General features: G+C 38.8%; 1 protein-coding gene across 1 annotated transcript in view; it reads left to right on the top strand.

Annotated features, from left to right (window-relative positions):
* EPHA6 (EPH receptor A6) overlaps positions 1–15861 on the top strand; it is an 868715-nt gene that overhangs the window by 835510 nt on the left and 17344 nt on the right. Inside the window, exon 15 of the mRNA XM_057546076.1 lies at positions 363–512. Coding sequence (XP_057402059.1) covers positions 363–512 — 150 coding nt within the window. The remainder of the gene's footprint in view (positions 1–362; positions 513–15861) is intronic.

Raw genomic sequence — 15861 nt, 5'->3', positions numbered from 1 at the left:
TTAATGAATGTTGAATGATATTTAGCTTTAATGTCCTATAATCTAGAACATTCTTCAAATGGCATGATAGTGAATTTAATTGTGTGATTCTAAAGTGAAAATAAATTTCTCTAATGAATGAAATAAAATGTTTCTGAAGTGTGACTTATTTCCCATTAAAGCTGTTTTCACTGAATAACTACTATAGGAAATATATTTCTGACATTTTAATATTATTCTGGTTTCTTTTTATTTTTATTTAAAATGCCAATGCTAGCATGCAGTGTTTAGGTCTCTCTCATAAAATATATTTAATTGCAATGCCACTTCAATCTTTAATACACTTGTGACCCAACTGAAAAAGTCTCCAATTTGTTTTCCAGGGTGGGAAAATACCCATAAGGTGGACAGCCCCAGAAGCTATTGCCTACAGAAAATTCTCCTCGGCAAGTGATGCATGGAGCTACGGCATTGTCATGTGGGAGGTCATGTCCTATGGAGAGAGACCTTACTGGGAAATGTCTAACCAAGACGTAAGTGCCACCCATAGTTAAACTGCCATTGTATGAATGCAGACATATTAGCATTGATGGGGAAACAACGCCTTTTGCCCTCACTCAAATTAGCCCTTATCTTCCTGAGAGTTGTCAGGGTCTGTGGCCAAACTTGAGCAGCCTTTCACTCTGAGCTGTATTTGGTGTCATAAGGGCCAGCTGATGGACTTTGTCACGTAAGTACCTGATCTATGTCTTACATCTGATACTTCCACATATATCACTCTAAGGTAGTGTGACTGTGCTCATGCAATAGCCTTGGCCTACAGGTGACAAAAAACAATGAATAATGTTTACTTTTCATTTCTTCCTTAGAGCAATTTACTGTACCACTGTAAAGAGCAAACTCATGTAGACTAGATATCCCTTAGTAGAAAAAGACTGAATGCTTTCAAGCAATGGATTATCAAGACGTGTCATCTAGTACAGCTCTTTTGAGATACATGACCCTCTTTGCAATCTGTTTTGTTTCCGTTTTATCTGTAAAAACTACCTTGGTGGCTAATAATACTATAGAACAGGATAGTTAACACACATTTGACCTTTATGGGACTGTCCAAAGTAGTAGAGACGGTAGTCAAAATATGCTAGTATCCTGACAATGCAAGTAAATGTGCTGTCAGAGCTGCAAATATATTTTAATATCCCACTCCCTCATCCCAGAATTGAGACTTTGTCTACTCATTTGCCTCCTCCAAGTATCTAATGGTTTCTGAGTCCATGGCAATGGAAAGTCAGCTCTAATGGGATTCTGGATGTTCATAAGGGGAAACAAAGACTGTATGACTATAGAAAATCCCTAAACACAGTCAACTCCTGTCACATCTCTTCTCTGTTTTCCATTCAATTGCTTGAGCCACCCCTCCACACCTCACACTCATTACTTTACTCCCACCTCAAGTTGTCCAAGTATCTTAAGGGTTTGTTCAGTGACAGAGAAGGTTTATCCTTTTTGAATGCCAGACACAGAGAAGACTGGGTTTTGGTTAGCTCCCCACGGCTACTGTTTCTCCCTGCCTTGGAGTGTTGCTTTAGAAGCTGAGTCCTGCTCAGTCCTGTAGGTGCCTACTGACTCTGCGGAGAATACCAGGTCCAGAAACCTACATGGCAGCAGGTTCAAGGTCATAAAACACTGCTCAATCTTGCTCTTTAAAGCACATCATCAAAACACAAAGCCAGGTGGCTCGGTCCTGCAGAACATTTGCCCTTAAGTACAGAGTATGCCATAATCAGCAGCCTTTGCTCCACTCCCAACACTTAGACTTTTGGGATCCGGGTCATTTGCCTAGAGTTTACTGTCCAGGGAATTTTATTTGAAGGACCTCGTTGCTCTTTCCTGTCTCTGGGCCTTGTTTGGGGCAACTTGAGACCACCTCTCCAGCTCTTCTTATAATTGAATCCCAGAAGCAGAAATTCATCCCTTCTCTCCCAGAAAGAACTCATCTTTCTTTAACCAGTTATCCAAGGTAATAGAAGCCCTGGATTCAGTCACCATAGTTCCTGCTCTACTCTTAACCCAAGATAATGCTTGCCTGCCTGTCCTACTTTGACATGACTAAAATAGGCCATTCAAGCAAATCTCTAGAATAAAAAGTCCTCCTCCAGATGAGTTAAAGTCTTCACTGCACAGAAGAGCCCTCAGTTCAAGTGCCCTCCTTAACTGGTACTCCATTTAGTCCTTGTCTTAACCTGTTTCCTGACAGACGTAAAATAAAAAATTGCCTAACTCAGAGGACTCCAAACTTTACTAATAATACATCCTTGCCAGTAAAAAGTTCTTGAGTGTTCACAACTGACACATGTATCCTTATTTGCACATTGTATACAAGTACTACCGTACTAATATATTCATTTTTCATTAAAAAATATTCATTGGGTGCCTTCTCTGTTTCAGGAAGCGGAGATACAACAGAAAACAAGTGTTACACCTGGAAGGGACCATAAAGATTATCTAGTCCAACCCAAGTTGAACTTGGTTATGAAACTGAGGCTTAGAGAAGTGACATGATTTCCCTAGAATCACATAGTAAGTGCTTTGACAGTGATATTAGAAGACAATTCTAATAACCTTTTAGAAGACGTTATGGGCAAGGAGAAGAGAAGTGGGGATAACTGCCTCTTTCATGGTGGTTTAGTTCACAGTCTATGGGCCAGTGATTTCTTGCCCTCATTGAGTTTATATTCTAGCAAGAGGAAAACAGACTTTAAACAAAGTAAATCAGTAAAATATGTAATATGTAACCTGATAATCACTGCCTTGGGGGGAAAAAAGCAAGAAAGGAGGAAAAGAAATGCTAGGGGTTTGATTTTAAATATATTATATATATTGCCAAATACATTTGTAACAGCCATTTCATTATGGCCATAAAAGTCATAGTCATTCTTATTAGACATGCATAAATAGTCTTTCTTACAATAGGATGAAACAAATAAACATAAAGAGAAGTTCTATTATTTTTCCTGCCTCCTGGAATATCATCTTGCCACCTGGGGTACGTTGTACCACCAATTTGGTAACCACGGCCATCGTTCTGTAGACTATAATTCAACAATGAAAGTGCCTCAGTTTCATGACCAATAAATACAATGAAAGGAGTAGGTTAAATGATTTTTAATATCCCTTTTAACAGTAACATGCTATGGTTTTATAATCTCTGGAGAAATAGTTTTATCATACTTGTCTCAGCAAAGGAATGATTCAGATTGTTCTTTTCTCAAGTTTAGGAATCTCTGTGGAGGTACAAGAAATCCAATAGGACTTCCACAGAGCAGAGCATGTACAAGGGAAGATACCAGACTGCAAGACAGATTTTCTAGGAGAGCAGCTTCTGAGAGAAAAAGCCCAAATGTGTAGTTTCCAACACAAACCCCCATGTAAATTGTTCTTAACTGTTGCCTAGTGTAGTCCAAACCCTGTTGTCAACTCCTCCCTTCCTGGATCATGCCCAACAGTTCACCCAGCCATTCTGGCCATGTGTGTTGATGATCTGTGTCCAAGATGACCATTTACAGAGCCATTCCGTCTATTAAACCTCATTTGGCCACAAAGACTATATCTGGAATCAGAAGAAGTTGCTGCAGCCAGGAATAGACTTCTGGACATTAAGCCCATCCTCATTCGTTCAGGGTTGCCAGTGCCCACAGCACAAGGCTGAATGCTCCCTCCACCCAGAGCTTGGTTGTTCTTCAAGGACCAGGTAAGGGCTAAGCTGGTTATTTTCATGGTCTTTGAGTGGCTACCAAAGAATATGCAAGCAAGAATCTGAAAAGAGGAGAACAAAAAGTTCTGGGGAAAATAAATAAAAAGCCAAACCCTCTAGGTCCTCAGATCAATACAAGAGGAGAGGAAAGTACTAAGAGCTAAAATCTTTTATATATCTTGTGAATATTTTTTGCTGCTGCAGTAGAGTTGAAATTCTGTTTAGCTTAACATATTGGAAGTCAGAGTATCTGTGACAGATCCTGAAACCAGAATTTCTGTTTGGAAGCAGAAATAGCTTAATCAAAACTTTCCAAGCTGCTCTCTCCAAATATTAGTTATTTCCTGTTTGTCCTGCATTTCTCATGTTTGATCGAAGTTCAGTCTTGTGTTTGACTTTATGCAACCAAGGTGTATTTTAAATAAGGAAAGTCATTTTTAGACAGTAAAAATTCAACTATGCTCTGTTTTAATATTTTATATTTTTATTACATTTTGGTGAGTTTAATTTATGGGCTTAGTTGAATATGGAATGTTAACATGCTTTAGGATTTTAAATGAGTTTAGGAAATTTCAGATAGTTTTCATGAAATAGTCCCTCCATTCTGCAGACTGTGGCATATTTCATTGCAATGAACGATTCTGAGTTTACATAATCTATTTTCGTGAATAATATAATGATTTTTCCCAAAGGTCAGTGGTAATGTACATTAGGAATGTACATAAGGAAATGAGAAAACACGGAGTACCCAGGACTAGTCCATAAAAGACCTACCAAACGTAACAGTAGGTGCCGTCTGCTTAGCCTTTCAGCAGTTTGAACACATGCCAGTCACTGGGCATGTGGATGGGGATGGAGAACTGGAAAATCCAGCCCCCGCTGCCAAGGAGCCCTCTGTGTAGGGGAGGAGATGAAGTTCTGGCATTTCTAAGTCTTGCCCCTGCCCCCAAGTAGAATGTACACTCCTCAAGAGTGGACCTCAGGCCTTCTTTTCCTTTTTAATATGAACAACATTGTGTGAATGCAACATAGCTACTTTTTAGCATATGCCAAAAAAGCATGCATACTCTATTATTCAAGGTACTTTTGATTATAAATGACAGAAACTCAATGTGAACTAACTTAAGTAAAAATAAATTTTTTCATTCATGAGACTAAGAAGGAGTTGAGCAGTGCTATATCTCGGGGATCTGCAGGATTTTTAGTGCTTCCCAAGCACTAGGTCCATTGACCTCATTTTCTCCTATTGCAAAGGTCTTCTTCTTTGCTTTATTCTTCTTTATGCTCCAGGGTTCAGCATTCCAGCTTAGCAACCTCAGCAGAATGAAACCTTCTCTCTGTGAAAATTCATACACCAATCCCAGAGAAGACTGGTTGGCTGTGTTAGGGCTCTACCCAACTCTGAACCAAAACCATGCCAGGGAATGGACACTAGGATCGGCCCAGCAAGGTTTAGGTACCAGCATGTGCATTCGGAGGTGGGTGGAGCATTGTGGTTGGCAATTTCCCCATAATCACATGGAGTGAGGAAGGAAGTCCCCAAGGGAAAGCAGTTGTGCTGCCAGAGATATACTATAGTATTCTTTTCTGTGCATTGTTTTCAAGAGCAGTTTTATTTATTGCAGTATCAAATGGCACCAAAATATTAACACTGTGCATCATTATATTCTAGTGCGGCAGCAGGTGTAGTGGAAAGATCATGAGAGCTTTAGAGCAGGGTTTCACAACCTCAGAACTATTGTTGGGCCAAATAATCCTTTGTTGTGGTGTGCGGGCAGGGGTGCTGTCCTGTGCATCTTTCACGCCATCCCCGGCCTCTACCCACTAGGTGCGAGTAGCACCCTCCCAGTCATGACAACCGAAACTGCCCCCAAACATTGCCCAGTCAGAGATGGGGTATAAAAATCACTCCCAGTTAGAAGCCACTGCTTTAGAGCTAGAAAGATCGGGGTTGAAATCCCAGCTCTGCAGTTCACGGGCCATGTACTCTTAGGCAAGTGGTTTCAGCTTTCTGAGACACTGTCTATAATGGGGTTCAAAATACTCAACTGCAGGATTTGAAAAAGTGAAAGATAATATATATAAAGCACCTGGTACATAGAAGGTATCTAATTAATCAATGGTAATAATCATAGCTTGCAATTTCTGAATTTATTATGAGCCAAGTATTTTAGGATATTGGCTCATTTAATCCTCAGAATAATTCTTTAAGATAGATACTCTTTTTACTCCCATTTGTAGATACGAGGCTTTCTAGAAAGTTTAAACAACTTACCCAAGGTTACTAGATGGTTAACGATAGAACTGAAGTTGAAGCCCCCTACTTATTCCTAAGTGCATGCTTTTACCCTCTGAGCTATACCGTAGAAGTCTAATTTTCAAAGGAGTCTCCGTGCCACGCAAGCTCTACGTAATGAGATCAAAGCATCTTTAATTATGTATGCCACTGTGTCACAAGAGAAGTGTTTTCATTGTTTCCTGTCAGCAAAAGAATGTGGATTGACTCACTATCGTTTGGAACTATAAATCTTTTCTGCAGTATTTTTTTGTCTTGATGTTAAAAATTTATAAAATGTACTATATTTATTATATTTCTTAAAAATATTTAAGGCAGTAGCTTAAAATAAAATTCTAATCATCAATATATTTAGCCTATTACCAGAAACATGTCACAGGCACATTGAAGCTGTATAGTTCCTTGCTGTTTTCTAGCATTTTTGTCTTTTTTTTTTAAGGTACTGCAGGATAATGTTCTATGTTATTTTCATCCAAGTTCAAAATAATTGTTGTTTACTACATAATAGGAGTACATTGTAATGCTAGGAGCTACACTGGCTCCAAAGAGGACACCAAGGGCACTGCAGTTCTTCCAACACTTACACTGTGTAATGTGCTTAACCGAAGAAAATGCAAGCAAAACATGAACAGCAGGCAACATTAAATAATCAAATCCCCACAGAGCTAATATGTATGAAAAAAACTAGCACCACGTAAATGAGAGGCAACTTAGCTCAAACTAATGATGTGAATGCAAGACTGGAGACTTGGATTTTGTTTGTTTTGTTTTTTTCCCTGACATGCTGCTGTTTTAGAAAAAAAAGAAAGGATGAATGAATGAAAAAGAAAGGAAGGGAGGAAAGGAAGGAAGGAAAGGAAGGAAGGAAGGAAGAAAGGGAGGAAGGGAGGAAGGGAGGGAGGGAAGGAAGGATTCACCTTGAAGCAATTTGAAGCCCAAATGCCTTCTAGGTATGGTATCATTTAGGTGTATGCTACTCAGCTAGTTCAGTTTCTCAAAAAGAGAACCACTATCAGAGAACATCTCATTTGAGGTTTAGTAGGAAACATAATACTGCCTCAGTGTTTTGGGGGTTTTTTTCTCCTTACTTTTCAAAAGCTTTTATATAATAGTGAGTTTTGCTTTAGATTGCTTTCTGAAACTTACCTGAAGAAAAAAATTAGAGTTCAGCTTTAGGATACTTTTTTATATAGATGATGTGGTTAGAAATAACCTTTTGACCTTACCTGAATTGATCCCTCTTTTCAAAATTTGAGAAGGAAGAAAATAACCTTTTACCATATTTCGTATTTGTCTTCATAATTTTATAACCTTTCTCAATTATAGGTCAGTATTTCAGCCAAGAATGGTGGATGTGTAGAATCCACTTACCTCAAATGCAGTATAATTTTATGACTCAGAGAGTCCAGTCATTTTCAATTTTTGTCACTGATTAGATTTTCCAAACTCTACTTTATTATGTAATGGTCCTTGTGTAATGATCTGTGTAAGATACAGTAAACTGCTAAGGGCCCATTCCCATTATTTCAACCTTCCATATTACAGAGGGAATTTTTGCACTTGTTTGATTATGTTTCTACCAAAGTAATTTTCAAAATGACCTTCTTTTTCTCAATTTTTCAATAATTCCTACTATTGGTACACAGGCAGGGGCAACATTTTAATTAAATACACACTAATTACACTAACATGATGCATGTCTGTTACGGAGGCAAGAGTAATAGGGGATATTATGAGATTCAATCAATCACCATTGTAAGTAATTCAAATAGTAAGGTTTCAAGTAGAGGAAACCAATAACCAGTATGCTACTAACACAGTATAATTTTCAAGGGAATTTTTTTTTTCTAAATGACCACAAAGCTAGAAGATATATACATACCAGCAACATTCTCATAAAAAATTAATTATACCTTCAATTTCTATTTGGAAGAAATTTACAGTCTACTGCTCTTATAATTTTTATAATTTTTTTTTTTAATTTTTCAAGTCCTCTCCTTTTTTTTTTTTTTAATTTTTATTTATTTATTTATTTTTTATTTATTTATGACTGTGTTGGGTCTTCGTTTCTGTGCGAGGGCTTTCTCTAGTTGTGGCAAGTGGGGACCACTCTTCATCGCGGTGCGCAGGCCTCTCACTATCGCGGCCTCTCTTGTTGCGGAGCACAGGCTCCAGACACGCAGGCTCAGTAATTGTGGCTCACGGGCCCAGTTGCTCCGCGGCATGTGGGATCTTCCCAGACCAGGGCTCGAACCCCTGTCCCCTGCATTGGCAGGCAGATTCTCAACCACTGCGCCACCAGGGAAGCCCTATAATTATTTTTTTCTCTTTAAAACGTATTTACAAAGAGGGCTTTTTTCTTTTTGCCAATTAGGACAAATATCTTGTTTTTATTATATTCATCTATAAAATGTAGGAAATGCCAGATTGTTACAGTAAAGGAAATTCTTGTCAGATGCTAGATTCTATATCTTTTTTTTAAACATTTATTTTTTATTGAAGTATAGTTGAATTACAATGTTGTGTTAATTACTGCTATACAGCAAAGTGACTCAGTTATACATATATATACATTCTTTTCCTTTATGTTTTATCACAGGATATTGAATATAGTTCCCTGTGCTATACAGTAGGACCTTGCTGTTATCCATTATGTTATCCATTATGTATATTCCATCTGCTAATCCCAAACTCCCAATCCAACCCTCTCCCATCTCCCTCCCTCTTGGCAACCACCAGTCTATTCTCTATGTCCCTGATTCTGTTTCTGTTTCATAGATAGGTTCATTTGTGTCATTTTTTAGATTCCACATATAAGTGATATCATATGGTATTTGTCTTTCTTTTTCTGACTTACTTCACTTAGTATATGCAATCTCTAATTGCATCCATGTTGCTGCAAATGGCATTATTTTGTTCTTCTTTATGGCTGAGTAGTACTCCATTGTATATATGTACCACCTCTTCTTTATCCATTCATCTGTCAATGGACATTTAGGTTGTTTCCATGTCTTGGCTCTTGTGAATAGTGCTGCTATGAACATAGGGGTGCATGTATCTTTTTGAATTATAGTTTTGTCTGGATATATGCCCAGGAATGGGATTGTGGATCATATGGTAATTCGATTTTTAGTTTTCTGAGGAACCTCCATACGGTTTTCCACAGTGGCTGCACCAACTTACATTCCCACCAACACTGTAAGAGGGTTCCCTTTTCTCCACACCCTCTCCAGCATTTGTTATTTGTAGACTTTTTAATGATGGTCATTCTGACTGGCATGAGGTGATACCTCACTGTAGTTTTGATTTGCATTTCTCTAATAATTAGTGATGTTGAGCATCTTTTCATGTGCCTATTGGCCATCTGTATTTCTTCTTTGGAGAAATGTCTCAAAGAGGATATTTTAAAATCCCCTTTTCCTTTGTACTCATAAACTATTTTTCCATAGCTTTCTGATATCTTTAGTGGGCCCAGGAAATATGTTATTAAAGTTGCCTATTATCTTTCTAAAATTGAAATGATGCATCAGTGAAGAAATATCTGGTTTTTTCCTAGAGAGTGCTTGGGAAAATGGGCCTGAGTTTTAAGAACGTTGTCTTCTTAAAGAAACAATTATTTCAGAAAAGTAGATTTGGAATGTGTGTTTATATTTCCAAAAAGTATACTTTGTTGGAGGGGAACTGGCATAGTAGTGAACATCATGGTTCCCCATAAGAACAAAAAATTTTACAATTTGTATGGAAACACAAAAGACCCCAAATAGCCAAAGCAATTTTGAGAAAGAAAAATGGAGCTGGAAGAATCAGGCTCCCTGACTTCAGACTATACTACAAAGGTACAGTAATCAGGACAGTATGGTCCTGGCACAAAAACAGAAATATAGATCAATGGAACAGGATAGAAATCCCAGAGATAAATCCATGCACATATGGTCACCTTATCTTTTATAAAGGAAGCAAGAATATACAGTGGAGAAAAGACAGCCTCTTCAATAAGTGGTGCCTGGAAAACTGGACAGCTACATGTAAAAGAATGAAAGTAGAACACTCCCTGACACCATGCACAAAAATAAACTCAAAATGGATTAGAGACCTAAATGTAAGACCAGACACTATTAAACTCTTAGAGGAATACTTAGGAATAACACTCTTTGACAGAAACCACAGCAAGATCTTTTTTTACCCACCTCCTAGAGTAATGGAAATAAAAACAAAATAAACAAATGGGACCTAATTAAACTTAAAGCTTTTGCATAGCAAAGGAAACTATAAACAAGATGAAAAGACAACCCTCGGAAAGGAAGAAAATATTTTCAAATGAAGCAGCTGACAAGGGATTAATCTACAAAATATACAAACAGCTCATGCAGCTCAATATCAAAAAAATAAACAACCCAAGCAAAAAGTGGGCAGAAAACCTAAATAGACATTTTCCCAAAGAAGACATGCAGATGGCCAAGAGGCACATGAAAAGATGCTCAACATCACTATTAGAGAAATGCAGATCAAAACTACAATGAGGTATCACCTCACACCAGTCAGAATGGCCATCATCAAAAAATCTACAAACAGGGCTTCCCTGGTGGCGCAGTGGTTGAGAATCTGCCTGCCAATGCAGGGGACAGGGGTTCGAGCCCTGGTCTGGGAAGATCCCACATGCCGCGGAGCAACTGGGCCTGTGAGCCACAATTACTGAGCCTGCGCGTCTGGAGCCTGTGCTCCGCAACAAGAGAGGCCGCGATAGGGAGAGGCCCACACACCGCGATGAGGAGTGGCCCCCGCTTGCCACAACTAGAGAAAGCCCTCGCAGAGAAATGAAGACCCAACACAGCCATAAATATAAAATAAATTAATTAATTTAAAAAAATCTACAAACAATATAAATGCTGGAGAGGGTGTGGAGAAAAGGGAACTCTCTTGTACTGTTGGTGGGAATATAAATGGATACAGCCACTATGGAGAACAGTATGAAGGTTCTTTAAAAAACTAAAAATAGAGCTACCATATGACCCAGAATGTACCCTGAGAAAACCATAATTCAAAAAGACACATGCACCACAATGTTCATTGCAGCACTATTTACAAAAGCCAGGTCATGGAAACAACCTAAATGTCCATCAACAGATGAATAGATAAAGAAGATATGTGGTACATATATACAATGGAATATTACTCAGCCATAAAAAGGAATGAAATTTGGTCATTTGTAGAGATGTGGATGGACCTAGAGTCTGTTATACAGAGTGAAGTAAGTCAGAAGAGAAAAACAAATATCGTATATTAACGCATATATGTGGAATCTAGAAAAATGGTACAGATGAACTTATTTGCAGGGCAGAAATAGAGACACAGACATAGAGAACAGACATGTGGACATAGGAGAATGGGGAGAGGGGCTGGGATGAATTGGGAATTGGGATTGACATATATACACTACCATGTGTAAAATAGATAGCTAGTGGGAACCTGATGTATAGCACAGGAAGCTCAGCTCCATGCTCTTTGGTGACCTAGATGGGTGGGATGGGGGGTTGGGAAGGACGTCCAAGAGGGAGGGGATATGTATACATATAGCTGATTCACTTCGTTGTACATCAGAAACTAACACAATATTGTAAAGCAACTATACCCCAATTAAAAAACCAAAACAAAAACATCATGGTTCCCCAAACCTTCCTAGTCTTAGTTTACTGGGATATAGTCTGTCCCTATCTGGATTTTTGTCTCTCTGCACCAGGAGCCCTGTGGGAAACAGTCCTTTCACAGGAAGCCAAATCTAGATCTGGACGCTACAGAACTTGGAGATCAAGAGATGTTACCAGACGTCCTGCAGATTAAGCGTTCAGCTTCACTGACTCTAGAAACATAGTTTTTTGAGCTGAAAAGTACAATCACAAGTACTGAATCCAGTTTCCTTTTCTTAATGGGGAGACAGAGACTTTCCTAAGAGCAGAGCTTGTTCATGACAGTTTAGGACAACGATGCAGTTCAGGTGACTCCTTCACTAATGCTCTTTCCACTACTTAAAAACTGAAGCATAGTTGCTTAGAAGGTGTTAATTATCTCAGTCTCAAGAAGTGTGACTTTTGGGAATTCCTTGGTGGTCCAGTGTTTAGGACTCAGCACTTTCACTGCTGAGGGCCCGGGTTCAATCCCTGGCTGGGAAACTATGATCCCACAAGCCGTGCGATGTGGCCAAAAAAAAAAAAAAGGTGTGACTTTCAACTGTTAGGGCTAAAGATTTTCCAAACCATAAATCATATCATCAGCAACCTTTTAACCTATGAATCCTACACTTCATATTTTCCCCCATTTTGTCCACTCATTCAACAATCTGAAAGGTGGTAACCTACTAAGGACAAGCACTCTCCATTTTTATAGATCCTTGACATTCTATTTCAACTTCCAAAAAATGAGGTTAGAGAACTGTCTTAAGTGTAAGGTTTTAAGAAATTCTTCGTCTTAAAGTTTGAAAGGAAATCTTAGGTTTCCATGCCTTAATGATTTAAATTATAAATTAGCTTTGGAAAAATTGTTTTCTGTCTGTATCTTATTCTTTCATCACTCTGTCCCCCTTTTTTTCTAATGTACACTGAATTTCATTTGGATTTTGATTGTTTTTCACTGAATTATAAATTCTGAATGTTGAAAAATATTGACTAAGAAAATAGGTATAATATTATAAATGTTATTGACATATAACTACTTCTTTCCTTTCTTTTTTTCTTTTCTTCTTTTGCCTATGCAGACACAATCATTATATTGCATATCAGGAAAATACATTACCAGTGTTTTCAGTATTACTGTTTTATAAACCTAAATGTCCTAATACCTATAAGTAATCATTATCACAAAAAGTGAGGATATACTGGAACTCTTTGCTTCACCATCCCCCTTCAACCTGAAATTAAGGTTGATGAATTAAATTCAACAATAAAGCCATCATGAATATTTAGAGGGAAGATAGAAGTAAAATCATTTCACAGTCCATTTACTAGTGTACATTTCAGCCCTTGCTAAAATTTTGAGACAGTTTCTTTTAAAATAACTTTTTAAATAACTAAATTCAATGTGCTTCTCTTTAGGAGTTGTTTAGCAGTGTTATAATAATGTGATTCCCCGCACAGCCCAAGCAGTCCTTGTTCAATAGTATTGTTCAGGGATATCTCGGTGTCTTCATATTGACTCTACTCCTTGTTTGCCTAGTTTAATAAAAGGTGCACATTGCCTGCTTTCATTCAGAAACTGTCAACACAATTGGAAAACTCATCAGATTCAGCAAGAGCAGAACAGTCTGCTACGTGTCCCAACTGAGCCTTGTGTAGATTCTAGGCTGCTAAAAATTGCAGTGTCATTGACAAGGAACCAGTACGATCTATTTAGAATAACCAGCCAGGTTTTAGATGATAATTTCTGACAGAATCTAATTTCTTCTACCTCTGCATAGAAGTTATCACTGCAGTCATTTTCATATTTTTTCACTTTGTTTTAATTTTCTTCTTACATTTTAAAATAAGGGTATAACCTTATATAACTCTTCTCCAAAGGATGACAGCCTACAGCTATCATAAAACCATACTGCTAACAAAATTCTCTCTAGTTAATTATCACCCTTTCATATCCTAAAACAATAAACCTCATTTAGTCTTTTAGACAAAACACCCCATATGCTCCTGGCTCCCTGTCAGTCCTTGACTAGGGAATCAGAAATACCTATAAAACAAAACTTCCCACAAAAGACATGTCAATGAAGATAAAGGTTAATATAAAGCTTTCATAGATCACATATATGACAATTGGAGCTCACTCTTTGACTTGACAAGGCATTGTTTTAGATGCTGGGAACATATGGAAAAAAGAAACAATTCCTGCTCTTGAACTCGGCTTGCCCAGCTGAGAGATGGCAAGTGTTTTGTAGTGGCCAAAGCAAAGGGGAAACAGGATGCAGCCAGAGGTGAGGACTGAGAGCCAGGGTCATGGTGAGCCACTGCAGAATTTCAGGAACGTGATCACAGTTTCACATCAGCAGGATTGCTTTGGGTGCACTACGGGAGATGATTGAGGGAGGAAAAGGGGAGACAAAAAGACTAATTAGGCAGCTGTTGCAGTGACCAAAATGAAAATAAATCATTTGGAGAGAGGATTAAAACTGGAGCAGATTTAAAATATATGAAGGTGGTGGAATCAACGTCTTAAGTTAATTTTGAGCACCCGGAAAGGCAAAGGCCCAGATGACTCCCTGATCTCTGACCTAAATCACTGGAAAAAGAATGGTACCCTTTTCAGAGGACAGAAATGCCAAAGCAGGGGCTTCCCTGGTGGCGCAGTGGTTAAGAATCCGCCTGCCAATGCAGGGGACACGGGTTTGAGCCCTGATCCAGGAAGATCCCACATGCCGTGGAGCAACTAAGCCCGTATGCCACAACTACTGAGCCTGTGCTCTAGAGCCCAAGAGCCACAATTACTGAGCCCACGTGCCACAACTACTGAAGCTTGCATGCCGCAACTACTGAAGCCAGCATGCATACAGCCCATGCTCCGCGACAAGAGAAGCCACTGCAATGAGAAGCCCGCGTACCGCAACAAAGAGTAGGCCCTACTCGCTGCAGCTAGAGAAAGCCCGCACACAGCAACGAAGACCCAACACAGCCAAAAATAAAGTTAATTGATTAATTAATTAATTAATTAAATTAATGCCAAAGCAGGAACAGGGTTAGTTTTCAACAAAAAAAATCATGACACCTATATGACAACTTTATGAAGTGGTATGTCCCATAGACAATAGATGGAGAAATCTGGAGAGAAAGCTGAGCTGGAGCTGCAAGCATAAAAGTCATGAGCAAGTAGGTGAGAGGGAAAGCATGGAGTGTGTAAATGTGTAAGAGAGGCTCAAGAGCTAATTCTGGGAGAAAGGGTCAGGTATGTGGCTCAAGACTCAGGACAGATTTTTCTCTACCACTATCATGATCCAGAGGCTACCAAGGTGATAATATTAGTCCATTCTTCAGGGCATTATTAGCTATGTGATATTGACCCAATCTGTTCATTAGTTTGAGCTTCAGTTTTCTTACCTACAAAATATGTAGAACCACACTCACATAGGTATCTTGAGATCTAAATAAGGTAAGATGTGTTAAAACACCTAGCCCGGAAATTGACATGTAATCAGCTCTCAAAGTTCTATATGTTACTTGAATCCGAAACCAGAAAGATCATAGAAAATTTAACGCATGGTCACTCCAGCCCCAAAATTGCTTCTCCTCCTTTGTCTTCTTTCTTTACTAGTTGACCAAACCAAAAACCTAGAAGTCATTCTTCTCTTCTCCCTCTACTTCCATACCCAATTTCACCCTAATCCCGCATTCCTGTCAGATCAGTCTATTTCTTGTACCCCACGTCCACTGCTTTCACTAAGGCCATCCTGACCTCTCTCCTGGATCACTGCAAGCCTCCTTCAGGCTTCCCACGCCCTCCGATGCACTCTTCATATTGCAGCCAGAGTGAGCTTCCAAAAGACAAATCTAATATCATTTACTTGCTAAAACCCTTTGCATAAAGTCTGTATTTATAGCATGCAAAATCATTCATGATCTCAAGAAAATGGTTTTTACTTAACCTTTGAGCCTCAAATCTCACCATTCCTCTCTTTGAAGACTATTCTAGCTGCAGAAATCTACTTTCACTCCCTGGTCAGGTCACATCTCCTCTCTTGGACCCATCTAGCCTAGTCAACCCTGCTACCTTCTACATTCAGTTCACCTCCTCTGAGAAGCCTCCCCAAGGCTGGGTTAGGTACTCCTCTGAAAACTTTCCACAACTCCCTGTTCTACAT

Source organism: Balaenoptera acutorostrata, chromosome 4, assembly GCF_949987535.1.
Source record: "Balaenoptera acutorostrata chromosome 4, mBalAcu1.1, whole genome shotgun sequence".
NCBI lineage: Eukaryota > Metazoa > Chordata > Mammalia > Artiodactyla > Balaenopteridae > Balaenoptera > Balaenoptera acutorostrata.
Note: the sequence above shows the minus strand (reverse complement) of the source record. Positions and strands in the feature narration are given on the sequence as shown.